The 27,979-nt window shown below is 41.5% G+C and overlaps 1 protein-coding gene across 2 annotated transcripts in view; it reads left to right on the top strand.

Moving 5' to 3' along the window:
- CLCN5 (Cl-/H+ antiporter 5) overlaps positions 1-22,181 on the top strand; it is a 208,693-nt gene extending 186,512 nt beyond the window's left edge. The window contains exons 7-15 of one of the 2 annotated variants that reach the window (XR_016036974.1): positions 3,090-3,212; positions 4,071-4,277; positions 8,094-8,174; positions 8,411-8,953; positions 11,732-11,918; positions 12,905-13,303; positions 13,945-14,161; positions 15,381-15,540; positions 21,170-22,181. Coding sequence is in view for 1 of the 2 variants with exons in the window: in XM_055393735.2 (XP_055249710.1) it covers positions 3,090-3,212; positions 4,071-4,277; positions 8,094-8,174; positions 8,411-8,953; positions 11,732-11,918; positions 12,905-13,303; positions 13,945-14,161; positions 15,381-15,471 (1,848 nt within the window). In the remaining variant the exon portion in view is untranslated. Of the gene's footprint in view, positions 1-3,089; positions 3,213-4,070; positions 4,278-8,093; positions 8,175-8,410; positions 8,954-11,731; positions 11,919-12,904; positions 13,304-13,944; positions 14,162-15,380 lie in introns of both variants that reach the window. The other variant, XM_055393735.2, reaches the window with a different exon arrangement.
- The last annotated feature ends 5,798 nt before the right edge of the window (positions 22,182-27,979 follow it).

Raw genomic sequence — 27,979 nt, 5'->3', positions numbered from 1 at the left:
CAGGTACTTCTAAAACAGGTACCATCTCAGCTCACTCCTCATCTGCTATGTTAGTAAAGTGAGAAGGACAAGACTGGAATAGTTGTTTATACTTTTAAAATTTATTTTCATACCTACTTTGGTCCACAAACAATTTGAAGGGCACCCCCACACACACACACAGACTCAGTCAAGACAAAAGAAGGATAAGAAAATAATGTCAGAAATAAGAGTATTTATGTACATCTCTGACTATGCATATTGGCTTGTGAAAGAGGTCAATTAGAGGATTAACTGCATACTATACGTGTGAGAGGAGAAGGCAATGGCAAGCCACTCCAGTACTCTTGCCTGGAAAATCCCATGGATGGAGGAGCCTGGTAGGCTGCAGTCCATGGGGTCGCTACGAGTCAGACATGACTGAGCAACTTCACTCTCACTTTTCACTTTCACATATTGGAGAAGGAAATGGCAACCCACTCCAGTGTTCTTGCCTGGAGAATCCCAGGGACGGGGGAGCCTGGTGGGCTGCCGTCTATGGGGTCACACAGAGTTGGACACGACTGAAGTGACTTAGCAGCATACGTGTGAGAAGTTTATGTTTGTGCTTCTCAAACCGGGTTAAGGTCAGCATACTGGAGGGTATGTGAAACCTCAGCATGTATGCTGTGTGCCTTCCCAGAGTATCAGTGTTTCCCTAGTATTTGGGAGAAATTTTTTTTCAAAAATTAAATGTAAACAATTGTTATAAAGGAATGAAGGATTTCCATGTTTAAGATAAAACAGAATCTCTGTTTCAGCTCTGCTCCTGTCTGGGTACCCCACCCCCATCCTCTCGGATAGAGAAAAGTTTGAGTAGCCCTGGAATATAGCGTGAGTCTGTGTGTGTATGTGTGTGTGTGTGTGATTCCCTTGATTTTTTTAAAACTCTTTTATTTTTGAAGTAGTTATAGATGCCCAGGAAGTTGCAAAGCAAGGTACAGGAAGGTCCCCATACCCTTCACCCAGCCTCCTCCAGTCATGACATAAGTATGTGTGCATGTGTGCTAAGTCGCTTCAGTTTTGACTGACTCTTTGCAACCCTGTGGACTGTAGTCTGCTAGGTTCCCCTGACCATGGGATTCTCCAGGCAAGAATACTGGAGTGGATTGCCATGGTCTTCTCCAGGGGATCTTCCCAACACAGGGATCAAACCCGCATCTCTTACATCTCCTGCATTGGCAGGCAGGTTCTTAACCACTTAGCACCACCTGGAAAGCCCCTAACATTTAAGTATTTGTTGTTATTCAGTCCCTCAGTCATGTCCAACTCTTTGTGACCCCATGGACTGCAGCACGCCAGACTTCCCTGTCTTTCACCATCTCCCAGAGTTTGCTCAAACTCATGTCCATTGAGTTGGTGATGCCATCCAACCATCTCATCCTCTGTCATCCCCTTCTCCCACCTTCAATCTTTCCCACCGTCAGGGTCTTTTCCAATGAGTTGGCTCTTCACCTCAGGTGGCCAAAGTGTTTATAGTACACTAGCAAAACAAAGAATGTGACTTTGTTGCAACCTGCAGACCTTATTTTCACCCATTTTATGAGCATCGAAGAGAAAGAGGGGGAAGGAGAGAGAGAGTGAGTGTGTGAACGCGCACAGTTCACTGTAATTTTAGCACATATATAGATTTGTGTAGCCACCACCACAATCAAAATGTAGAAGTGTTATTCCATCACCACAAGGCTCTGCCAAGCTAGCTACTCCTTTAGATCTATGTATATGTGTGTTTAAGTGTTCTAACCATAACTTTCAAATTGGAGATTTGCTCAAGTGATAACTTTCTCTGGCTGCCCTTTTATTTTATTTTTTTAACTTTATTTTGGCTGCCCTTTTAATGAGTGAAATCCTTACCTGGGGAGAGTTAGTTCAAGGTTTTAAAGAGTTCTGCGGCCAAGAACTTGGCCTCCTGGTCTCTGCCTCTAGTCAGTTTCAGCCACTTTCTCCTTTCTTCCCCTTTCCTCTTTGTTTCCTCCTTGTAGAGTATTCTTCCTCCCTAGCTACATGGTAAAGGCCAAGAGAGAGCAATCATTTGTTCCTCTCAGGCACTAAAATAATTGGAAGCCTATGTCAAAATTATAACTCAGAAAAAAAAACCCTGAGTGTTTTGGTTCTCCTTGTCTAGGTCAATGAATTTTTTTATAGTGTTTTACGTTTTAAGACACCAAAAGTCCACTGAATTTTGTGATCCATGTAATTTGAGTGAGTTTCAATTTCTAATATTTCTATCACCAAGCATCATATGCCAGTGTTCAAAATATTGTTTTTTTTTACGGTTTTTTTTAAGGCATAGCTTTTAATGGTGGTGAATCCTTACTAATGGTCAAAATTAGATTTCTTTTCTGGCAGACTTCATTATAATATATAATAATATATATATTCTTATATAAGAATAAGTATATTATTTCCATTTTTAAAAATAGTCATCTCTGTTTTATTCTTTGGGCTATCTGACATCTCACTGATTTTATCTGATGGTCACAGCCCAAAATGTTTTACTCAACAACTTCACCTTTGCTACTACAGTGGCAAAATTCTCTCAGATGTGGTCATCTCTCCAGAATATCATTGCTTATTTTAAGAAAAACACCCAAGAATTTTATAACCGCCTATGAGAATTTGACACCAAGGTAGGTAGTAGCCAAAAGTGAATTTAATGGAATTCTAGAGCCAGCCTTCACTTGAAATGTGTAGCCAAGGTTCAGCCATTCCAATAAAAGGACTGCTAAGACTTTTAATGAAGTTGACATAGTATATATATGTATATTTGACTACAAAATCTATCAAAGCACTCATATAGAAAGTGAATTTGCGTTTTCATTCTTGTCCATCCTTAGAAGCCATCCTCACTTTCCTTTCGGTGGAGCAAAGCCTCTCATTTTCTGTAGCAAATGAGCTGACAGTGTTTTCGTAGTTGCTTTGTTGACAGTCTGGAAGAAACATTTTGAGCAATTTAATATTGTTTGTTTGTTTTCTGACCTCCTCTCCTGAAAACCCATTACTTAAGAGCTGTATGTGTCACTGAAGTTGTCTAGGCTAAAACCAGCTTCTTTCTTTTCCCCCTGTTGCAGGGAGCCTTTGCCTACATAGTCAATTATTTCATGTACGTCCTCTGGGCTCTCCTATTTGCCTTCCTTGCTGTATCTCTTGTCAAGGTGTTTGCACCTTATGCCTGTGGCTCTGGAATCCCTGAGGTGAGTCTCTAAAATGGTTTATAATGGTTTATAAGTGGTAACAATAATTAATCCTTTTTAGTTAAAACCATTTAATATGTATTCCAGCATATACTGCAGTTGAATATTAAATGAGATCAGATCCCGAGGTAGTCTAGGGCCTTTCTAGATCTTCCCTTAAGTTTCCTCCCAGACTGGGCCACATAGACATTTAAAGGGAGTTGATTCCTAGCCTCCTGCGGGTTCCTGGTGAACCAGCCCCCTGAAGAATTCCCTGACTCCCTAACCAAGAAGCTTTTAGGGTAGATTGCAGGATTCTGGTCTGAAAAAATAGTGGTATTGTCAACTTTTTAGAGCAGAAGAAATGAAACTATTTTGCTACATTTTTTACAACATGATTTGGGCTAGAAGGAAGGTGATTAAAACCCTATTTCTAACGACTTTTGGTTTAAATTACTTGACAATGACTGAAACCACTGAGATTTTAGGTTACCTGGATGGCCTTGCCTCTCTCTGTTTCCTGATCAAGTGATAGCTACAGATTTTTTGGCAGAGAATCTAGGCTATACTAGTAAGGGAAAGTAAGAAAAACACCCTCCCTCTCAGCTGCCCCTTCTCCACACACATGCACTCTCATACTTAACTGTACTCCCTTGCCCAGCTATCACATGCCCCCACCCAAAAAAGGGAACATAAAAGGTTTAAGAACATTTCTCATTTTCTTGGTCTCCTGGGTCCCCTCCCAAACTTGAATCACTGTTTCAAGCTTTTATGTATCACTTGTTTAAAAGGTGCAGTTTCTGTAATGAGGACCAGATTTATTGGTTCTTAGCCTTGTTTCCTTACTTACTCCGTGTTCAATCTGTGTTTAACCTGCAGATAAAAACTATCTTGAGTGGTTTCATTATTAGGGGCTATTTGGGTAAGTGGACCCTGATGATCAAAACCATCACACTGGTACTGGCAGTGTCATCTGGCCTGAGCCTGGGCAAAGAGGGCCCCCTAGTGCACGTGGCTTGCTGCTGTGGGAACATCCTGTGCCACTGCTTCAACAAATACAGGAAGAATGAAGCCAAGCGCAGAGAGGTAATAACAAATGACTTTACCAGTCTCTTTTTTTTTTTTTGGTGAGAGCACAAATGGCACAATTTTACAGATGAGAATTGGGGGATTCTACCGGTGTTAATGCAAATACTCTTTGACCCAAAAGTTCCGTTTCTAGAAATTTATCCTGCAGACATTCTACCATGTGTGCACAAAGATGTGTGGGTGTAGTTAGTGCAGCATTTGTCAACATAGTGAAAAACTGAAGCAATCCAAATGGCCATCAGTGGGGGACTGACTGAATAAACAATATTCTGTCCATACTCTGGAATCCTATGTAACTCTTGATGAGATAATGCTATGTATACTAACATGGAATGATGGCTATAAAATACCATTAAACTTTCAAAAGCCAATCTCAGAATAATGTATACAGTAAAAGTCAGTTAATGTTTTTGTAAAGTGTGTAAGCTGTGGTACATATACACAATGGAGTATTACTCAGCAATTAAAAAGAATACATTTGAATCAGTTCTAATGAGATGAATGAAACTGGAGCCTTTTATACAGAGTAAGCCAGAAAGAAAAACGCCAATACAGTATACTAACGCATATATATGGAATTTAGAAAGATGGTAACCTTAACCCTGTATACGAGACAGCAAAAGAGACACAGATGTATAGAACAGTCTTTTGGACTCTGTGGGAGAGGGCAAGGGTGGGATGATTTGGGAGAATGACATTGAAACATGTATATTATCATATGTGAAATGAATCGCCAGTCCAGGTTCCATGCATGATACAGGATGCTCAGGGCAGGTGTACTGGGATGAACCAGAGGGACGGGATGGGGAGGGAGGTGGGGGGTGGTTCAAGATGGGGAACACATGTACACCCGGGGCAAATTCATGTCAATGTATGGCAAAACCAATACAATAATGTAAAGTAATTAGCCTCCAATTAAATAAATTTAAAAAAATAAAAAAATAAAGTGTGTATATATGCTCCTTGAAAAAGTGGCTGAGAAGTGGTTTCACCCCAAACTGTTAAAAATGTCTACTTCTGGTGAGGGGGAAAGTGAGGTAGATGCTAGTGAGGAAGAAGTAAAGATTTTAACTTTTTATAATATATAATTCTATACAAGCATGTGTGATTTCTGTTACAAAATATGTTGCAGAAATAATGGAAGACTTTTTAAAGAAGTTTATTCCTGTGATGAACGAATATAAGTTCAGCATGTGTTTCAGATGCCAGCTTTTCTTTTATTTCTACCTAACAGCGTACTGTATTTGTTTCTCTGTATTCGATTTCTCTCTCCCTGCCTTCTACCTCAGCCCTGCAAATTAGTCCCACTGCAGAATCTCTCTAGTTGTTCTCATGTTTATACAGTTGTTAATGTATATCATTTTGAGGAGGAAGACCATTTTTTTTAAGAAGTTCCAAGTCATTGGTTACTTTTTTCCTGCTATAATTAAGAATTTGAGAAAATAATGGTTCTTGCTCTTTTTTTCCCTTGAATTACAAAGAAATCACATATGGAATGGGTCAAGACCAAGGTTATTTCATTGAAGAGGATTTTTTTCACAAAATTAGAACCTCGTGATTTATTCTGAAAGCAAAAGAAAACAAAATTCCCCATAAGACTCGGAAGAAAACTCAAAGATGTTGAAATTGCAAATATGGAATACATTTTGGTGCTTCAAGGGGAAAAGTTCCTGGCAGGAGAGGTGGACTAGCAGGAGAGAGAGAGGGAAATCCGAGTAGGTTGTTTAGCTATCTGTCAAATACATAAAGACAGTCTTATATTGGTGAAGTTGTTAGATAGGAATAATGTACAACAGAAGCTAAAGAGATTAAAAAAACCATTTTAACTGGCAAGAGTAAAGTGTTGATTGTTGCTGGTTTTGCATAAGTAGAGGTGACTTTGAAACTGTAGATTGGTGATTACTTTCATTTTATTTCATATAAAATTGGCATTTTTGTTCAAACAGTTCTTATAAAATGAAAGAAGAGCTTGATTTGGCTGTTTTTCTGTACAGATATCATATATTTCTAACTAAACTCATGAATAGTTGAATATGTCATTCACTTCTTATTGCTTATTTAGAGTTGCAGTTATTTTTTCCTGGTGTTCTTACCATCAGCAGTAACCCTTTTATGTCCTCGGGCCTTGTCATAGCGGCCAGATGATTGAGCGTAAAATAGAGATTTGAGAAAGCAGGGCATAGATAGACTCCACTCCACAACTTATTGGCCAGTTCAACTCTTCCTTCTCCCTCGTAATTCATCCTAAACAAAGTCACTGAAATCCCCTTTCTCAAGTTCTGTGTTAAATGTCCTCATCCTTCTTAGATGAAAGCCATTCTAGTCTTGAATTTCAGAGTACTCCCCAGCTAGCACCAGAGATCACTTTCCCCCACACCCTTCATTTTCCTGGGCCATCCTGCACTTCCAGAGAAACCTATTTGCCAAGAACCATTTTTTTTTCTTTAAAAACTATCAGTTTTATTCAACTTCCTTTTAAAAATAGCTCCTTGATACCACACATCATATATCACTCCACAGCAACCAGAATCCAACAAGCTGACTTTCTGAGTCTGTTAATTCTGGTGTGTTGGCGTGTTTATCATGCACCTTTTACATTCACATGCCTATGGCTAATACATACAAAGATGGTACTCTTGAAATATCACTTGCTCTCTTTCCCCACCTCCTTGTCCCTTTTAATTTCTCTCTGACAGCTTCTTCCTCTCTCTCTCCTTACCCTTTTCCTTGCCACACCTAGACACACTTAGGTCTTAGAACTGTTCCCTTCAAAATCTATCCCCAACTTTTCTTCTAGTCACCCTCCTATTTCTGTTTCCATAGGTCACTAGGTGTGGAGTAGGGCACATAGTACAGGAAGCTCTAAATACCGCTTGTCTGAATATTTGCACCTCCTGATTAGCTGTGAGCCAATCCTTATTTCAAGTTTGTATCATTAGAGCTATCTTTATTTTTTTTTTATTTTTTAAAATTTATTTTAATTGGAGGCTAATTACTTTACATTATTGTATTGATTTTGCCATACATTGATATGAATCTGCCTCGGCGTACATGTGTTCCCCATCTTGAACCCCCCTCCCACCTCCCTCCCCTTCCCATCCCTCTGGTTCATCCCAGTACACCAGCCCCGAGCATCCTGTATCATGCATGGAACCTGGACTGGAGATTCATTTCACATATGATAATATACATGTTTCAATGCCATTCTCCCAAATCATCCCACCCTTGCCCTCTCCCACAGAGTCCAAAAGACTGTTCTATACATCTGTGTCTCTTTTGCTGTCTCGTATACAGGGTTGTCGTTACTATCTTTCTAAATTCCATATATATGCGTTAGTATACTGTATTGGTGTTTTTCTTTCTGGCTTACTTCACTCTGTGTAATAGGCTAAGAGCTATCTTTAAAATCTCATTTTGGAAGCTTTTCTTTGTAAAGTGCTATGTAACTTACATAACTGGAAATATTTCATTTAGGTGGTGAATAGGTCTTACAGACCATAAATCACTTGTGGAATTGGGAATATGGGGGATGGGAGCATAATTTGGAATCAAGTACATGCCTAAATTAATTACAAAGAAAGGCCCTCTACGTGTTCCAGCATGTGAACCGTGTGTTCAAGATTCAGCAGATAGTGTTTGCTCTCAAAGTAAATATATGTTGAACTTCATTTTTGATAAGCTGGGTATAGAGCAGGTAAAGTTTTTTTTGTTTGTTTTGTTTACGTTTGGTAACCACTAATATTCCTTTTGAAATGTGACTGAAGGTAGGAAAGTGGCCTTATTCTATCACTAATTTTGAGTTTTGAATCATAGGTCTTGTCAGCTGCTGCCGCTGCTGGTGTATCTGTAGCCTTTGGGGCACCTATTGGTGGAGTATTATTCAGCCTAGAAGAGGTAACTGCTTTTATCTGTCTGTAGAGCCACGCTTGTGATTTTGTGCCAGGAATTCTGGCCGTTGTCTGTGTATACTGCGGTCCCGAAGTGCTCTGCCCAACTCCAGTGCTTTGCCATGGGACCGGAGATTTCCAGGCCATTTTCATCCTCAGCTCTAATTGCCACAGCACAATTTTTCACCCCAAATAGTTCCTGCGTATTGACTTGAGTTGATTTTCTCGCTTTTTCTCCTATAGGTCAGCTACTACTTTCCCCTCAAAACACTGTGGCGTTCATTTTTCGCTGCTTTAGTGGCAGCATTCACTCTACGCTCCATCAATCCGTTTGGGAACAGCCGCCTGGTTCTATTTTATGTGGAGTTTCACACCCCGTGGCATCTCTTTGAGCTTGTGCCCTTCATTCTGCTGGGCATATTTGGTGGTCTGTGGGGAGCTCTGTTTATCCGCACCAACATTGCCTGGTGTCGGAAGCGGAAGACTACCCAGTTGGGCAAGTATCCTGTCGTAGAGGTTCTTGTCGTGACAGCCATCACTGCCATCCTGGCTTTCCCCAATGAGTATACCCGAGTGAGCACAAGTGAGCTCATCTCTGAGCTGTTCAATGACTGTGGCCTCCTGGACTCCTCCAAACTCTGTGATTATGAGAACCGTTTCAACACAAGCAAGGCAGGTGAGCTGCCCGACAGACCAGCTGGCGTGGGAGTCTACAGTGCAATGTGGCAGCTGGCCTTGACTCTCATACTGAAAATTGTCATCACTATATTCACCTTCGGCATGAAGGTGAGGAGATTCTTTTGGTCCTTCTGGGATATTTGTATGTCTATAGGTTTTCAGGGAAAAGCCAAGATACCATAAAATTCTCATAGTTCCTGGGGTATGTCCAACTTCACCCAGCATTATCCACTACCCCACCCCAAGGCCCCTTTTACCTGCACATATCCTCAATATCCTCATAACTTCTTAGACAGTTGTATGGCTATCTATAATTGTCCAAGCCTAGTTTTAAGCCAAATGCAAACCTCGGTGATGAGATTTGAAAAGTGGAAATGTTTCTCCTTTTCTGTGGAAAACATATTTTGCTGCTCAAAAAGGATGGTGAGGTATTTATCCCAGTGCATTTTGTATCAAAACAATATCTGACCAACACATTTTTGGTCCTTATTAAGTGAATTTGGAGTTTACCAATAAAGCAAAGTAGTTGGCTGAACCAAATGAAGTTGCCAACCATTTTAACCACTGAAATAGCAATTTCATATGGTTCAAACCAATATATAGCTAAATGTATGTTTTACAGTTGTTATCAGTGTCCAATTATCAAGAACTTCATCAGTTCAGTTCATTTCAGTCGCTCAGTCGTGTCCGACTCTTTGCCACCCCATGAATCACAGCTCGCCAGGCCTCCCTGTCCATCACCGGCTCCTGGAGTTTACTCAAACTCATGTCCATCGAGTCGGTGATGCCATCCAGCCATCTCATTCTCTGTTGTCCCCGTCTCCTCCCGCCCCCAATCCCTCCCAGCATCAGAGTCTTCCAGTGAGTCAACTCGTCGCGTGAGGTGGCCAAAGCATTGGAGTTTCAGCTTTAGCATCAGTCCTTCCAATGAACACCCAGGATTGACCTCCTTTAGAATGGACTGGTTGGATCTCCTTGCAGTCCAAGGGACTCTCAAGAGTCTTCTCCAGCACCACAGTTCAAAAGCATCAATTCTTCGGCGATCAGTGATCAGTCCAACTCTCACATCCATACATGACCACTGGAAAAACCATAGGTGACCCTAAATTAATATTTAGATTATTAAAAGCTGACATCACACCAGTATCTTTTATTTTCCGTTCAGTTCAGTTCAGTCGCTCAGTTGTGTCCGACTCTTTGCGACCCCATCAATCACAGCACGCCAGGCCTCCCTGTCCATCACCAACTTCCGGAGTTCACTAAAACTCACCTCCATCGAGTCGGTGATGCCATCCAGCCATCTCATTCTCTGTCGTCCCCTTCTCCTGCCCCCAATCTGTACTCGTTATAATTTCCATGTGTCAGAAGAAATCAAGAAGGAAAATTTGTATTTTCCTCATCTTCCTTGGTTTTTATGTGTCCAGGCAACAATACTGGTATGGGTTGCCATTCCCTTCTCCAGGGGATCTTCCAGACCCAGGGATATTCCTGACCTGGGGATTGAACCTGGGTCTCCTCCATTTAAGGCAGATTCTTTATCTGTAGCCACCAGGGAAGCCCTTCTTTTCTTTAGCACTCAACTACCAATGTATTTCCTCTATTCTCTAGAGAAATAGATTCAAAACAGAAAATAAGGGCCAACAATGCAGTTTAGGGAGTACAGTAATCTCTGAATTCATATCCATCCTCAACATGTTGAACAGATTTGCAGTGCTTCTTGAGTTACTTTGTACCTTATGGCTTCATTCTTTCATTTAAAAGTGAATTTGCAGACCATCAGACCCACCCCAATTCAAATATATTCTAGAATTAAAGCTATTTTAAAATAATCTGCTGTTTGGGTTATCCCTGTCATCATTTTCCCTCTCTTAGCGCAGAAAATTGAGAATGCACTACTGTATCCTGGTGGTGGTGGTTTAGTCCCTAAGTCATGTCCGACTCTTGCAACCCCATAGACTGTAGCCCACCAGGCTCCTCTGTCTATGGAATTTCCTAGGCAAGAATAATAGAGTGGGTTGCCATTTCCTTCTCTCGGGGATCTTCCTGACTCAGGGATTGAACCCGTGTCTCCTGCATTGCAGGTGGGTTCTTTACTGACTGAGCCACCAGAGAAGCCCCAGTTACATTCTAGGAGTTCAAAAAAAAAAAAAAAAGAGCCAGGAGACAGATGGGGGTTCCTTTTTGGGATAGTCATGCAACCATAGTCACTACCTCATTAAAAAACTTATTCTTTCTTTTATACTCTTAAAATAAACTGAAACCTCATGTGCCATCCTTTTTGTGTGGGCAGTGGGTCAAGATTCAATACATGAGAGTGATTAGAAGCATTGCATTTAAACCCCATCACCAACATTTACTAAATCTTGGCCTTGGATGAGTTCTTAACCTCTCTGTACCTTAGATCCTTTGTGAATTGAGGATAATAACACCCGCATCTTGGGGTGGTTGTAAAGAACCCACAAAATCCAGTCTGCAGAGCATCCAGCATCGAGCATTGTAGCTACTCAATAAAGGGTAATCGCTGTTGATAAGAATTCAAAATTGGGTAAACTGTCTGCATATATGAGAAACTCCATCTATTTTCCTTTTTCTTTGGGAAAGGCTTAATTTCTACCTCCAGCTCTGTGTTGGTCTGGAGAGTTCAGGCTCTTGCCTGATGGACCCCGAATCAGGGTAAGCATCTTTGCAGTTGTACTTGCCTGCACGTCCCAGAGAACCTCTAGTCCCTGTAGTGTTATACAAATCTTTGCAGCCACTTGCTAGCATAGTGCATAGTTAGATTGTCATTGGCCTGTTCGCTTTGCAGAGGGTCAGTCCTCTAGCCCTTATCACGTGCCACGTAATTACATCACTTCTCACTGACCATCTGTTGCTTTCTCTTTGCAGATTCCTTCTGGTCTCTTTATCCCTAGCATGGCTGTTGGTGCTATAGCAGGTCGGCTTTTGGGAGTTGGGATGGAACAGCTGGCTTATTACCACCATGACTGGGCCATCTTCAATAGCTGGTGCAGTCAAGGCGCGGATTGCATCACCCCTGGCCTTTATGCAATGGTTGGGGCTGCAGCCTGCTTGGGTGAGTATTGTTTGCATTGATTTCAAAGAAATTGCTACCCAGTTGACATTATAAAGATGAGTTATACTATACATGACTGACTGTAGGTTTTAAAAAAAACAAACTATCCATTTCTTGTTGGGTTTGCCATTTTCAAGTGCTTTAAGAGGGCATTCTTTACCATATATCTCCATTCCTCCCCTTTGAGAGGAATTCTCTCAAATTCTGTCATATTGAGGAAGAAACTAGAAATTTGGACAAAAATACCTGCACAAGAATGTTCATCATGGTATTATGTGTAATAGCAAATAACTGTAATCAACCTAAGGGTGCAATAAGGGACTGGTTAAATAAATCATGGTACATCCATATGATGCTATACCATGGAGGCACTGAATGTGATGCTAATATGTTTAATATTTTTAAATACAATTTAAATAAATTTGTACTAATATGCAAAGTATTCCTAACATAAAGTTGGGAGAAAAGGCATGGTGGGGAATTTAAACGTATAATACAAATTCATCTATATAAAAACATGTTTTTGAAAAAAAGTCACTTGAAATTTTTACTCAGCATATTTCTAGGCAGTGAGTTTACGGGTAAGACTTTCCTTTATATACTTTAAAGATATATATAGTTTCCAATTATTCTACAGTGGGCCTGCATGTCCGAGAGAACCTCTCATGTCTGTGGTTTTATACAAATCATAGACATCTTTTGCAATTACTTTTATAATTGGGAGTTGGTGGGGAGCAACAAACAAATGAAAAAAGAGTGAAGGAGGTATCTTTTGTAGAGGTTATTTTGAGAAGTGTGACTCATGTCCATTGTAAATTTGTTTGAATGCAGTTGCAGGAGTCTATGCAGTTGTAGGCGAGGGCCTCCTTTTAGTGATGGTTCTGGTAAGTAACTTTTTCTGGATGGGGCTTGTGAAAGGCCCATAACCATAATGAATCCTATACTTTTCCTGCCTTCACTAACTAGCCTGTTCTCTGTTTTTGCAGGTGGGGTGACTCGGATGACCGTTTCTCTTGTTGTCATAATGTTTGAACTAACTGGTGGCTTGGAATACATTGTGCCTCTGATGGCTGCAGCTATGACAAGCAAGTGGGTGGCAGATGCTCTTGGGCGGGAGGGCATCTATGATGCCCACATCCGTCTCAATGGGTACCCCTTTCTTGAAGCCAAAGAAGAGTTTGCTCATAAGACCCTGGCAATGGATGTGATGAAACCCCGGAGAAACGATCCTTTGTTGACTGTCCTTACTCAGGACAGTATGACCGTGGAAGATGTAGAGACCATAATCAGTGAAACAACTTACAGTGGCTTCCCAGTGGTGGTGTCCCGGGAGTCCCAAAGACTTGTGGGTTTTGTCCTCCGAAGAGACCTCATTATTTCAATTGGTAAGGATTTCATAAAGGGGACAAGGAGATCCACTGTAGAAATAATAAACAAATATGCGTGAGGGGATGGGAGGGGAGGGATAAATTAGGAGATTGGGATTAACAGACACACACTACTATATATAAAATAGATGACCAACAAGGACCTGCTGTATTGCACAGGGAACTATACTCAGTATCTTATAATAACCTGTAGTGGAAAAGAATCTGACAAACAAGATATATATATATATATATGTTTGTATGTGTGTGTGTATGTGAAAGTTGCTCAGTCATGTCCGACTCTTTGCAGCCACATGGACTCTAGCCTGCCTCCTCTGTCCATGGAATTCTCCATGCCAGAATGCTGGAGTGGGTAGCCATTTCCTTCTCCAGGGGAGCTTTCCAACTCAGGGATTGAACCCAGGTTCCCACATTGCGGGTGGATTTTTTTACCATTTGAGCTACCAGGGAAGCCCATAGAACAGAATCATTTTGCTGTACACATCAAAATAACACAACATTGTATATCAACTATACAGTACATAAGCATGCATGCATGAAATGGGGAAGACAGAGGGGAGAGGGGACCGGTTAGAGGCCAGAAGGATAGAATTAGTCCTTTCTTTTTTAACCTTTTTCCCCCTACTTTTTTCAAATAGAAAATGCTCGAAAAAAACAGGATGGAGTTGTGAGCACTTCCGTCATTTATTTCACTGAGCATTCTCCTCCAATGCCACCATACACCCCACCTACTCTCAAGCTTCGGAACATCCTGGATCTCAGCCCCTTCACTGTGACTGACCTTACGCCCATGGAGATTGTGGTGGATATCTTCCGCAAGCTGGGACTGCGGCAGTGCCTGGTTACACACAATGGGTAAGAGCTCTTTGGTGAAATCAGAATGGGTTAGGGGAAGAAAGAAAATGTAGAGAGATTAAAGAAAGAAGAGTCCAACTCACATGAACATTGGTAGCACTTACAGACCTTTTGGAAACTCTGAGATGAAGATGGATATGTTTCTCTCATTGTCATAATAGAGAAGACGTTTGGGGAAGATAGTGGGTTTGAAAGATGTGAACTGCTGGTTGCACATCATAAATAACTCAGTTCCTCCCCTACAAAGGAAATAACTGTTCTTGTGAACAGGCAGCACTGAAATTTAAATAGTACTAGGTAGTATATGTATGTTATTTCATCCTTACAATACCTTCATTGTTATTATTTACTGGTGAGGAAACCAAGTTCCAGTGAGGTTTAAAGATTCGCACAAGGACGCCCCAGTTGATGTCCAGTTGAGGTAGGCTTTAAACACAAGTCTTCTGACTCCCATGGCTAAGGCTGTTTCTTTCTGAGATATTTCTTATAAGTAAAGGAAGCCATGTTATTTTTATTGGGGGAAAAAAACAGGTTGAGGAGAAGGGTGGGTTTTTGTGTGTGTGTATGTGTGTGTGTGTTTGTGTGAACTTTTTAGTGTTAATCTAGTGATTATATAAGAATTTTACCCTCTAAAATTTCTGAATAATGCAACAGATGTCTTGCAGAATTGAAATCAGTAAGGGGACTTTCCCTAACTGGTTCATTCAATCTTAACTAAATCTGAACTTCATGTGAGAACATATTCCACTAGATTCTGGGGAGAGACAGAAATCAAAGAGACCACTCTCTGCCTTTAGGAAGTATGCAGTGTTATAGGGAAGCTGATAGCAGAGCAAACTGGACAAATGCTACAGAGGAGATGTGCACAGAACCTACTGTTCCTCCTCAGGGCACAGTTAGTTCTGGCTCGTAGGATCAGGAAAGGTGTTCTGGAAAAGGGACATTTGAACTGGGTTATAAAAGGTAAGACTTGTGTATATAGAGAGTAATATACACCGGAAATAGCAGGACTTAACACCTAGAGGAAGTAATGTTTAAAGGGACCCATGCATTTGTCCATTTACCTGGTTAATGTAATCTAGTCCTGTTGTCATTCAAATTGTGCAAATTGTGTTCAAAGACCAAGTTGAAAACGACTGAGGAGGAAAAATGTCACCTTGGTGAATTTCAATTTTAGCTACAGATTGATTTTTGTTTGTTGTCTTATTTTATCTTTTAGGCGATTGCTTGGGATCATTACCAAAAAGGATGTGCTAAAGCATATAGCACAGATGGCAAACCAAGATCCTGATTCCATTCTCTTCAACTAGAATCACAGGGTTGTACTGGATATAAAACAGGAAGGACATTGCAGACCATGGATATATTTTATTAACTGGGTACCCAAAACATATTTCCTACATTTGGGTGGTGAAGTTATATCAGTGTGTTGTCTCTTTCCTGCAAGTTAACCAGTTGCACTACGTAATCTCTGGAAATTATTCTTCTCTTTAGGAGAAAATTCTATTAGGCTTCTGTGATATTGCATTAGGAAGATTTCATGAAAGAGTAAACAAGATTGCTGTGATTTAATTCTTTTCTTTCTTTTTATTTAAAGTTTTTTTTTAATTTAAGACATAATTGTTAGCCAATATGCAATCACTGAAAACTATGCAAGAAAAATTCCAAATGTCCTAACCTATAGCCTGCAGGAAGCTCATGAAAAAGTCACTTTTTTGGACTCTTAACTGTCATTGGTGGAAAATGAAGTGTAAACTAAGGGGCTTTGCTTTTCTAGCCACAGGAAGGAAAGCCAGAAGGAAAATAGTAATGGTATTTTCCAGACTGTGAATTCAGTTCAAATATTATCTTGTTCCTGTTACAGTATTTAGCATTATTAGTTTTGTGTGTTTATGTATATGTTAATTTTAATGTCTGATTATAAGAGAATGCTGCTTTGGTTAATCTCCTCTAAGTGAATTTAAAGAGATTAACTTTTATAGCTTGCTTGTTCCTGGTACTCTTTTGACGTGCACAAAGATAAGTTATAGAATTTTCTCCTTGTCTGCAAATAGGCTAATTTTTCCAGGTGGTCTTTGTTAGCTCGTAGACAAAGACTTGGCCATGAATTTGTTAGTAACAAGGAATGTTTTCTCCAGCTTCCTTGAAATGATTAGTAAAGTTCTAATCAAAGTCAATGACTAGGTCTTTCACATTTTTGTGAGGTCCCAACTAATCCTTTTACCCAGATGCCACCTCCATGAGTGATGGTGCTTTTGGCTTCTGGAATATAGAAGAACAGTAAAGGGAACCAAATCTAGACTGCAAACTGGTAAACCAGGGAAGATTCCGAGCTGTATCTGTGTTTTCATGCATTCCTTCGTAAAAACCACCAGTACTAAAATGACTGGGCACTCATGCCTCTTCCCAATGTTAAGTACATTTAACAGGCCAGTGTTTTCCCCATGATGGTGAATTTAGGCTTGGGAGTACTTTCAGATATATTCAAGGCATTGGAACAGGATAGGCAGCTCTGACTCCCTTGAGGCTTCTTAGACTTCTAAATAAAATGCAGAACCATCCTGAGACCCAGGGGTGTGGACAAGGCCTGGTGACACCTAAGGTGCTTGTATCCAATTGAAAAGGTGCCTGTCTCAATTTCCTACCACCTTTACTGCAGTAGAAAATATCTAGGGACACCTGGTGGAGTTACAGAGCCACCACCATCATTCCAACTACGTTTTCTACATTTTTACCCACATGCTGTTGTTTCCCCTCATTCTTCTCCCTTTTCCATGCCTTAGTCCTGAGTCCGTCCTCTCTTTGGGATTGAGCACTGTGCCCAGTTAATCATTCCTATTACAAAAAGATAACTCCTGGAGCTAGTTAAGTTGTAAGCCCAGCCTCCAGAAGCTTACAGCCCATGGACCAGAGAGGCAACACACAGCCATTTGCTTTGCTCTATAGTCCAGTAGCTACTGCCATGCCTCCATTCCCACACTGACACCCACAGCAGTGAGACTCAAATGCTAGGGGAGAGAGCTGAGCCTTTCCCATTTTCGAAGTCTGTTCCCAGCCCTTCCCACCGTCCTTCCAGCCTAGAATCAGCAGTCATTCAGCATAGCCTTTCCTACTCTCTGTCTCCTCTGTTCAAGCACCTCAGTGTACCTCATTTTAAAAGTTGCCAATCTCTGAGTCTAGGATTTTTTACCCCTAATTCTTATGTTTCCAAAATCTGAAATTCTTTTATTGCCCAGAACTAGGGAGCCAAGGCTTATTTTGATTTTTAGCTTTAAAGTATCAAGGCAGTCACCAGAGCTTTTCCTTTAAATATAACACTCTAGCATTTTAATGAAAAAGAAAAGACCCTCCCTAGGTTTTATTGTATTATAGTCATGACTCAGTAACTTCACAAGGGACAAGTAAGTCATTTGTCCCTTCTTTGCCACTGATTCCCTCAAAAGAGATGTGGCTATTTGCCCTACCACCATATCTATTGTGCAGAAATCGAAGTTCTTATGTGTGTACTTCTGGTGCACTACCTATCTTTTCTTATCAGCCGTCCAACTAAAGTTTGCAAAACAGGAAATGTTAATATTTCAGGTATTTGATGACAGTGAAAGGTTTGGTCACATTTCTTAGGGCAGCAGTGATATGGAGGGTATGTAAGTTTGCCTTTGTGTTTCTTCTAGGCTCTGTTTTTGATTTAAAACAGATGAGCCAGTGTTCAGGTGCTACTTCAGAGAATAAATTCAAGAAATCAGATAATACTGTGCCAAGGTGTACTTTCTAGATGCTAAGCACTGATTGGCCCTCCAGAGAAAAACATCTCTTTGATACCTCACTCCTAATAAATCTCATTCATTAACCTCAGCTTCTCAGGAATCCTTGTAACTATATGCTAAAAGTACCTGTAGTTTATGATATCCATTATATGTCCAGTCCTATGGTTTGGCTCAAAGTCTGGCTAATTGTGGTAGCGTTCTCTGCTATACTGCTAGCTCAGCACCTTAACATTCAGAGTTTCTTATCTTGAGGCAAAGGAAAATGTTCTTTCTGCCACTGCCAATTCAGCAGTTAGACGTCATTAAACCCACAGAGCTGATATAGGGAGGTCTGTTAGTAGCCAGAAATGGTCGCATACCTCAGTGGCAAAAGACTGGGAGACCAGTCTATTCTGGTATTGAGAGAAAATTTCCCAACACAAGGGAAGGATTTATAAAAGAATGCCAGTAAGAACTTCAAGAGAGGGTTTTCCAAAGCAAAATATCTGTAGGCATCCAGCCATGAAAGGAGTGAGTGTCTAGATTTTTTTTTTGAGAGTCTAGATTTTTAAAAATCTAACAGCTATATTTATCTTCAGATCTTCAATGTAAAGAATTAAAAAACTGGAATAAAGCTGAGGCATGTTTAGATATACCATTGGCAGAAGCAGGGAACTGACTGAACATGCAAAGTAATGGCCACTTTTAAGATCATTTCTGTTAGTTCAGTCACTCTCCTCTTTTCTGGCTCCAGTGTCCTTCTGGCTCAGCCCAGCTGGAGTAGAAGTTGTATAATCCACAGAGCCCATATCCTCTGGTGGATAATCTGACATTGACAGTGCTTTGGATGTGCCAACTGGCAGAGCAGTCAATCTGTTTGCTGCTGGAACTGCAAAGGAATTCAGTTGTTTGGACACCAGAGACTGAATCTGAACTCTTTACAGAAAGAGCAGAGAACAGCATCAATTTCTCTATCAAGTCTTCAATTCTGCTTGACCACAAGAATGATAAATTATTGGGGACTTCGTGTGGTCTAAGACTGTGAAGTAATCTTTAACTATGAATTTATGAACCTATTCAGGTAGAGGGGAGGAGCAAATACGTTTTTTAAAAACAACATGCAATAGAGTCCAACAGGGAAAGTAATCACCACTGTGTGTTTTAAGTATTTGAATAACCTGTCCTGGTTGGGTCCTGACCTTGGTTTGTTTAGTTAGGTGGTGAGTATACCCCATGGTATCTTTTGGTTTTGTTTTTTTAATAAATCATAAGGAGTACAGTTTTTGAAGTTGAATATTTAATAAATGATAGTGAAGACAGTTACTGAAAATTTGAAATGGCCAGTGTGTTTTATATTGCTAAAGTACTTACTGGTGATGGACCATATTGTATTGTGAGGAATTGTCTTACTTTCATCAGATCAGAACCATATGCAGGCCACTCATCTGTTCAGAGAAAGCGGGAGAGTGTCTTTCATGGTGATACATAGAGTATTGAGCTCTTGAAAACCCTGAGAAAAATTAGGAGTTTAGAAAGTAAAGGGGAGGTTGAATGGTGAGTCCTTAAAAAATAGATGTCTAAATATGTAGTCTGAACTTAAGTGTCCTACAATCTTGATTTTTTTTTAAACCACCTCTGGGATTACCTGGATTCCCTTTGGAGAGAGGGTGGAAAGTTATGGTAGTGGAAAAACCCTAGTAAGAAAATATATGAGTTCTCGTAAGATGGTGGGAGGAAGGTCATTCCATGCCCCAAGCCAAAAACCCTGACATTTATTAAACTGCTTAATTATGTGCCTCAAGGGGAGAATAGTTAGTAGTTGCTGAAAGAGCAGGCTTTCCAAGCAACATAGAGGCTCCAAGCAGCATTTGGTTGGAGGCAGTCTACTTTTATGGAGAGGGCTGACCCAAGACCAGACATCTGCTCATGGAGGAGGGCAGCATCTCTTGCCATTGCCTAAATAATAAGCTTTTGGTAGAATATCTTGAATTTTGATAGCTAAATACTTTAAAAATCTATGTCATTAGCCTCCTTGGTATATGCTTATTCTATATTAAAAAGGAAAAAATGACGGTGTCCCAGAGCTCAGGGAGCTTTGTAAATTTGAACTGAAATTTGTGTAGTAGACCTGTGGCAACCACTCAACTGTGCTCTGCCTCAATTTGCCTTGCCCCAAGGGGAGACTTTCTTGGATTAGTTCAGTTCAGTTCAGTTCAGTCGCTCAGTCATGTTAGGTGTTAGCAACTTCAGGTCACTCCCCAAATGTTTGCTGGTCACAATCTCCTTTCTAAACATCTGCATCTGGGCAAAGTTTTGAAGTGACATAGAGAGCAAAATTGGTTTTCCACCATGTAATCTTATTTTGCCAAATCACCCAAGAAAGAAGGAAAGTTTTTGATGGGTGGAGTTTGCATTTCTTGGATGGAACCTGTCAGTTCATCCAGTTCAATCCCGCAGTCATAAATTCCTACCTCTTAAGTTCCTGCCAAAGGGTCTTCAGCCTCTGTGTGCACACTCATTGAATGAATGCCTTGCCTAATGTTCAGCCTTTTAAAGGGAAAAGGTGTGTGGTAGTATAAAATGTGAGGGTTTAAATAAATGGTCTCTGCCTCTCCTCCTCTCTCCTGTCTGCCCCGTCTCTCTGTTTCTGTCTCCTCCCTGCCATGTCCTAAATTCAAAATTTTATCATGTGTTATAAGTGTATTGTTTTGAATATGGACCTTGGAAGAGGGAGAGGATCATTCTGATTCTGAGAGAATGACTTCTGAGTTGATGGAGCCAAAAGAGTTTTGCTCTGCTTTAGGGGCTAAAGCCAGTGATACCTGCTGGCAGTGTCCAGGGCTTTAGCATCTCGATGCAGACATGTGAAATATTCATTGCTAAACATTATTCTCATCTACTACTAGTCCAAATCTGTTGAAAGGCAGAGGCGATCTAGAACTTGATGAGTGAAATGCCTCTTGGCAGAATGAAGGTGAGGGAGTGGCCTGGGTTGATTTTGTCAGGGTGGGGATGTTTAACCTCATTATCTTTCTGACTGTACCTCAACTACATGGTCCTTCAGCAGTGCTCCTCCTCCTCCATTTTACTTTATCCCTTATTCTCTCTCTTGTCCTGCCTTTTTACTCCTCAGATTTTAATAAATATTTACTTTTTTATTATATATTTGGTCCCTTGGGACTATGTGTAGTGATTATGAATTGATTTCATTCTAGGTAAAATATAGTGTGTTTAATATTTTGTTCTTTTAAACTGTCTTTTGAAGCTATGCTGTTAACCAGGTACAGGCAAGAAAGGAGTTAAGCCTGATGAACAGCACCCTGGTCATGTCACCTAAGGATGCCATTGACGTAATGATGGTGATTCTTCATTTGACCAAGGCCAGCCTCCTCTTCTTACCCTCTGTCCAGTCATTTCTGGCTGTGGGAAAAATACCAGCTGTCTGGTGAGCCAGTGAGGCCAAGATGATCAGAGGGGCTGGTTCCAGCCCATGGACCATTCTATGAATATCTCTGTAGTGAGCTCATTTGTAGGGCTGGCTTCCGCTGCAGTAGCCAAAGAAAACCTGTCTGACTCAAAATTTTAGTTCCTGAGAGTTGGTAAAAGTTCAAATGAAGCTAATGTGTATAGACATCAGCAGTAGCCTAGGTGTCCAGACACTAGAGTCAACCAAAGCTAATAGAGCCTGAGTTTCCATAGGAAGCTTCGTGCTGAGCTGTTCAGAGCAATTATTTATCTGAGTGCTGCCAATGCTTTAGTCACACTTTCTTAGCTTTATTGTAACTTTTAGATATCTTGGTCCCTGTTCATAGGCACAGCCTGTACCAAAGCTATGGCTTACTGCACCCTTCATTCTGCTCCATGGTCAAGCATAGCAACATAGTTTTAAAGGAAAGATGTGAGCAGGGGAGTTAGGAGACCTAGTTTCTATTCCCTATGCTTCTACTAACTAGCCTTGAGATCTTAACCGCTCTGTGCCTCAGTGTTCCCATCTGCAAAATGGGGATAGTGTTAATTGCTCTACCTACCTCACAGGGTTGTTGTGAGGATAAACTGAGACAATGAAAGGAAAGTACTTTGACAAGTAAGTGCTATGCAGATTGTCAGAAACGGAAACAATCATGTTACAGGCAATGGAATGGACTTTGGCAGAAGGGTTAATGGGATTGTCCAGCCCTTTCTCTGTGTGGCTTAAACCCAGGTCGCCATTGCTTTATACATTTTTCACTTAGCACAGATTTGTAATTATGCATGTAATAAAGCACAGCCTTATCCAACTTGGTGTCTGGTGTGTTTCTGAAGACCCTTGATTTTGTAGCTATTGATTTCTGATCATAAAATTGCAGTGTGGAGGTTGGGGGAGGGTAGTGTGAAAGGTACCTGAAAACTCCTACTGGCTGGCCTACTTCTTAAAATGATTTATTAAATACTTGGTTAGATTTACAGATTGAGTAATACTTTGAGCAAGCTCCAGGAGTTGGTGATGGATAGGGAAGCCATGGGCTCACAAAGAGTCAGACACAACGGAGAGGCTGAACTGAATGCTTTTTACCATGAGGAGACAAATGAGGAACGCTTGGTGTTTTCAGAATGATTCCCGATACTTCATTATGGCTACTTAAATGTTCCTGTCTCATACACTGGTGATCCTTTCCTGATGACATGAGGATTAACTGGGAGCTGTATTTTTTCTCTTTCTGAGCTTTTAATGATGTAAGGTTATTGGCTTTGACAGGCCTGTTGGCTACAGTCCGTTCTTACAAGGAGTGGGATGGGTGATGGAAATGTTCCTCCAATGAATAGCAGAGGTAGTAGTATAATCTTTATGGTGTGTTGGGATTAAAATGTCTTCTCTGGGAAACCCTTTGATGTGACTGAGGAGTGGGCCTTTTCCTGGAAGTGGTTGAATGTGCAAACATTTCCTATTCACATCTCTCTGGAAGCCAGAAAACAAAGGAAAGCTATCCTTTAAAGCATGGTTTTCCTACTTTCTCACTCTATTTTTCCTGAATCTGATTCCTCCTTACCTCTCCCTCCCTTTCTCTTTTAGACCACTAGGAAGACAGTTTACTGTGTTGTCCAAGTTTTCATTTAACAATTTCTCCTGTTGACATTTGATAACATCTGCACTGGTGTATGGGCTTCCCTGGTGGCTCAGATGGTAAAGTGTTTGCCTGCAATGCGGGAGACCTGGGTTCGATCCCTGGGTTGGGAAGATCACCTGGAGAAGGAAATGGCCACCCACTCCAGTACAGGTGTACACTGGATATCTTGTTGCTACCAAGAACTTTAAAGCCTTTGGCCTGCTTGGTATTGTCCCAGGAAGGACACCTCTATGTATGAATAACTCCTTCATAAGCCTAAAATTTCACAAGGAAACTTCAGATTTTGATGTTATTCTTCCAAGGTAGCACTAATGATAAAGAACCTGCCTGCCAATGCAAGAGACATAAGAGATGCAGGCTCAATCCCTGGGTTGGGAAGATCTTCTGGAAGAGGGCATGGCAATCCTGTCCAGTATTCTTGCCTGGAGAATCCCATGGACAGAAGAGCATGGTGGGCTACAGTCCATAGGGTCACAAAGAATCAAACATGACTGAAACAACTTAGAAGGCACACACAAAATTTTACTGGGCCCTTGCCACACGTATCGTCATCTCTGCCTCTAATCTAAATACCTTCTTAGAAAAAAAACAGCTATTACCAGCTATCAACAACTTGCTGTGAATTAGAGTGTCATGTCTTAGTTGCTGTAGGACTCAGATAAAAATGACTTTAATGGAGTAAGAGGTACAGATTAATCCATCATCTAGTACAGGAGCTGCCCAGAAAAAAAGCTGGAAATGACCACCAGATGTCAGTGCAATCATTAAAATACTGGTATAGCTCTGGTTTGGTCAGAAAAGAACTGTCTGAGGGTTGGCAGGGCAAGAAGCATTAATTCATATCTACAGCTAGATGCTGGGAATATAAAATTCAATCAAGAGATTTCTTAGTTGATCAGATATTCTCTTTTTAATGCATATAGTAAATTATGCTTTTCTTATTATTAAATCAATTACATGGCAGTCCCTGCCTTTAAGGAGCTTATTGCCCTGATTTGTGAAAGTTATCGTTTCTTTTTTGAAGCAGTGCCTCAGGTTAAAAACAATGAGGAAAGATGGAAAAAAAAATAAAAACAATGAGGAAAGATGGATTCTTTTTCCTCCATCATTAGGATGGCCGTGTAACTTACTGTGTGACTAAGACCCTTTTGAAAGTGGGATGGTGGCATTAATAATTACCCAGGGACAACAGGCACATACTGGAACTATCCCAGGTGTGTTAAGTCAGCCCAGGCTGCTATAACAAATGACCATAGACTGAGTGGCTTATAAATAAAAGAAATTGATTTCTCACAGTTCTGGAGGCTGGAAGTCTGAAATCAGGGTGCTAACATGGCAGGGTTCTGGTAAGAGCGTAGCAGACTACAGAATTGTATGCTCACAAGGCAGAAAGAGAGCTAGAGCATTCTCGGGGGTTCTTTTCTCAGGGCACTAATTGTGTTCATGTTCAGGCTCCTATCTTCTTCACTTCATCACCTCCCAAAGGCCCTACCTCCAAAAACATTGGGAGTTAAGATTTCAACGTATGAATTTGGGGTTGACACAGACATCCAGTCGGCAATACTGGTAAAACCAAGAAGTGTGGTCACCTTCTTCCTGAGGAATCTCCAGCTCCAGTCTTTCCTCTCTTCCCTCCTTTGTAACAAGCTCTGTCACCTTAACTGCTGCTGGGACGTGGGGTAGAGAGATTCAGACAAGTGAAAACAGTTCTTATTCTCAAAAATAATAATAGGGTGCTGAGCAGAGAGCCACATTCAGGGTAAGAGAAAGACAGCTTTGGCTTTTGGGTTCCCTTAGGCGTCCTTGCGGAGAAGGCAATGGCAAGCCACTCCAGTACTCTTGCCTAGAAAATCCCATGGATGGAGGAGCCTGGTAGGCTGCAGTCCGTGGGGTCGCTAAGGGTCGGACACGACTGAGCAACTTCACTTTCACTTTTCACTTTCACACATTGGAGAAGGAAATGGCAGCCCACTCCAGTGTTCTTGCCTGGAGAATCCCAGGGACGGGGGAGCCTGGTGGGCTTCCGTCTATGGGGTCGCACAGAGTAGGACACGACTGAAGTGACTTAGCAGTAGCAGCAGCAGGCATCCTTGAACTGTCAGGTTGAACAAGTTCTGTGTCTGTACACTTCCCATTGCTAGTGTATCTAAACAGATATCATAGGATCTTCATCCAGGAAGCTGCAGGTAGAATGAAGAAAGCATAGAATTTGGACTCAGGGGACCTGGACTTAAGGCTTCCTGTAAAGGAATTGCTCCCTTTATCCATCAAGCAAAACTCAGGACTTCTGAAACTGGCCTTGGAGGAAGAGTCTCCAATGGGGCTCGCGGATGTCAAAGGGTGACTGTGTGTTCCACGAGATTCTCCTTCCTGTTGAGACAATCTTTCTGGTTACCTCACTGGCCGTGGGGTAGGGTGGAGATAACTCCTTTTTAATATTCTAGTCTGAGTGTGCCTCTCTAGCACAGCTGAGATGGAGGTAGAACTTTTAATCTAAAAGTTCAGGGAAAATAAAAGGAAGCCATAATGATGTGCAATGAGCTCACCTGTCTGATCCTGACTGTGCAACAGAATCATTTGAAATGAGTATTAAAATATAGATTCTCGGAGGTTTGGTGTCAGGTCTTAGACTAGTATTTGAAAAAGCATATGGGGATACTGTGGGGAAGATCCTCTGGAGGAGGAAATGGCTACCCACTCTAGTTTCTTGCCTGGAGAATCCCATGGACAGAGGAGCCTGGCGGTCTACAGTCCAGATCAGATCAGATCAGATCAGTTGCTCAGTCGTGTCCGACTCTCCGCAACCCCATGAATCACAGCACGCCAGGCCTCCCTGTCCATCACCAACTCCCGGAATTCACTCAAACTCATGTCCACAGAGTCGGTGATGCCATCCAGCCATCTCATTCTCCATCGTCCCCTTCTCCTCCCGTCCCCAACCTTTCCCAGCATCAGAGTCTTTTCCAGTGAGTCAACTCGTCGCATGAGGTGGCCAAAGTATTGCAGTTTCAGCTTTAGCATCAGTCCCTCCAATGAACATCCAGGACTGATCTCCTTTAGAATGGACTGGTTGGATCTCCTTGCAGTATAAGGGACTCTCAAGAGTCTTCTCCAACACCACAGTTCAAAAGCATCGATTCTTTGGCGATCAGCTTTCTTCACAGTCCAACTCTCACATCCATACATGACCACGGGAAAAACCATTGCCTTGACTAGACGGACCTTGGTTGGCAAAGTAATGTCTCTGCTTTTTAATATACTATCAAGGTTGGTCATAACTTTCCTTCCAAGGAGCAAGCGTCTTTTAATTTCATGGCTGCAGTCAGCATCTGCAGTGATTTTGGAGCCGAAAAAAATAAAGTCTGACACTGTTTCCACTGTTTTTCCATCTATTTCCCATGAAGTGATGGGACCAGATGCCATGATCTTTGTTTTCTGAATGTTGAGCTTCAAGCCAACCTTTTCACTCTCCTCTTTCACTTTCATCAAGAGGCTTTTGAGTTCCTCTTCACTTTCTGCCATAAGGGTGGTGTCATCTGCATCAGGGTCGCAAATAGTTGGACACAACTGAGCAACTTAGCATGCATGGGGATATTCCAGGTTTCACCTGACCCTGAAGCTTTATCAGACTTCAATGTTGTGGGCACCAGCTTAGTACCACCTGGGGGAATTCATTGTCCCACTTCTTGTTCACTCTTGTATCCCAAGTACCAGCTACAGCACAGAGCAAGACCTCCAAAAATAGTGTTGGTAGGATAGATGCCTGTGTAAAACTTGCCTTCTTAGTTCCTGTTTCCTGCCTAAAGATGTATCTCTTCCCCAGATGTATCCTGCCTTCCAGGGATACCACGCTTACTCACACACAAGCAATTCTTAGAATTTATACTGTAAGTCACAACCTGGTAGTCACCATCTCATACAACCCTTTGTGAATGATGAAGAGCATGTTTATTTCAGGCTCTGCTGCTTATTCACCTCATGATTGACCTCTGTGATCTCATCTGTAAAGGAGTAATGATGATAAAACCTGCTGCACTGGACTGTTGAATGAAACTAGATAAGAAAACTACGGTTTAGAAGTTGGCTTCCCTGGTGGCTCACATGGTAAAGACTCTGCCTACAATGCAGGAGACCGGGATTTGATCCCCGGGTTGGGAAGAACCCCTGGAGGAGGGAGTGATTAACACTTTCTGTTTTCATACAAACATCATTATTATTCATTTGGTCCTGAGAGCTAAATGAGGTAATATATGAGAATAGTCAATTCAGGAAATGGCTGTGCTAAGTCACTTCAGTTGTGTCCAGCTCTTTGAGACCCCATGGACTGAAATCCATGGGATTTCCCAGGCAAGAATACTAGAGTGGGTTGCCTTTTCCTTCTCCGAGAATACTCCAGGTGGGAATACTGGAGTGGGTTGCCATTTCCTTAACCCACTCCGGTATTCTTGCCTGGGAAATCCCATGGACAGAGGAGCCTGGCGGGCTGCATTCCATGGAGTTGAAAAGAGTCGGACATGACTGAGCGCCTAACACTTTCAGACAATGGAGATTCAGTGTAAGGAGAAAACAGACCCATTCCCTGGATGATAATCCAAAACACAGTCAATTAAGAGTGGAGTCAACCAGTAGTCTATTCTAGTGACAAAGGCTTTTTTTCCCCAAGTCCAATATCTGTGGGCTTAGCAACCCACCTGAGTATTAGAATCTTAGCACCTCCTCTCCCACCAAAATGTTTCCCAGTTGTTTCAGCCTCTGAGACTCCGGAATCAGATATACTTAAAATAATCTGTCAGCTATGGTTGTCAAGAGGGATGCACCCACTTTATTCCCTTTGGCTTCAGCCCACACCTGACCACAGTGAAGCCTGCAGAGTCACTCAGAGAACACTTCCCTACCCCAGATATCACCCAGCTTGAGAAAGCCAACTGTACCCTTTCCTTCCTTGCCTGTCCTTCAGCATAACTTCTTTT

Source organism: Moschus berezovskii, chromosome X (genome assembly GCF_049115385.1).
Source record: "Moschus berezovskii isolate FMDL1 chromosome X, NW_MosBer_1.0, whole genome shotgun sequence".
NCBI classification, from domain to species: Eukaryota; Metazoa; Chordata; class Mammalia; order Artiodactyla; family Moschidae; genus Moschus; species Moschus berezovskii.
The sequence above is the reverse complement of the archived record's forward strand: the minus strand, read 5'-3'. Positions and strand labels throughout refer to the sequence as shown.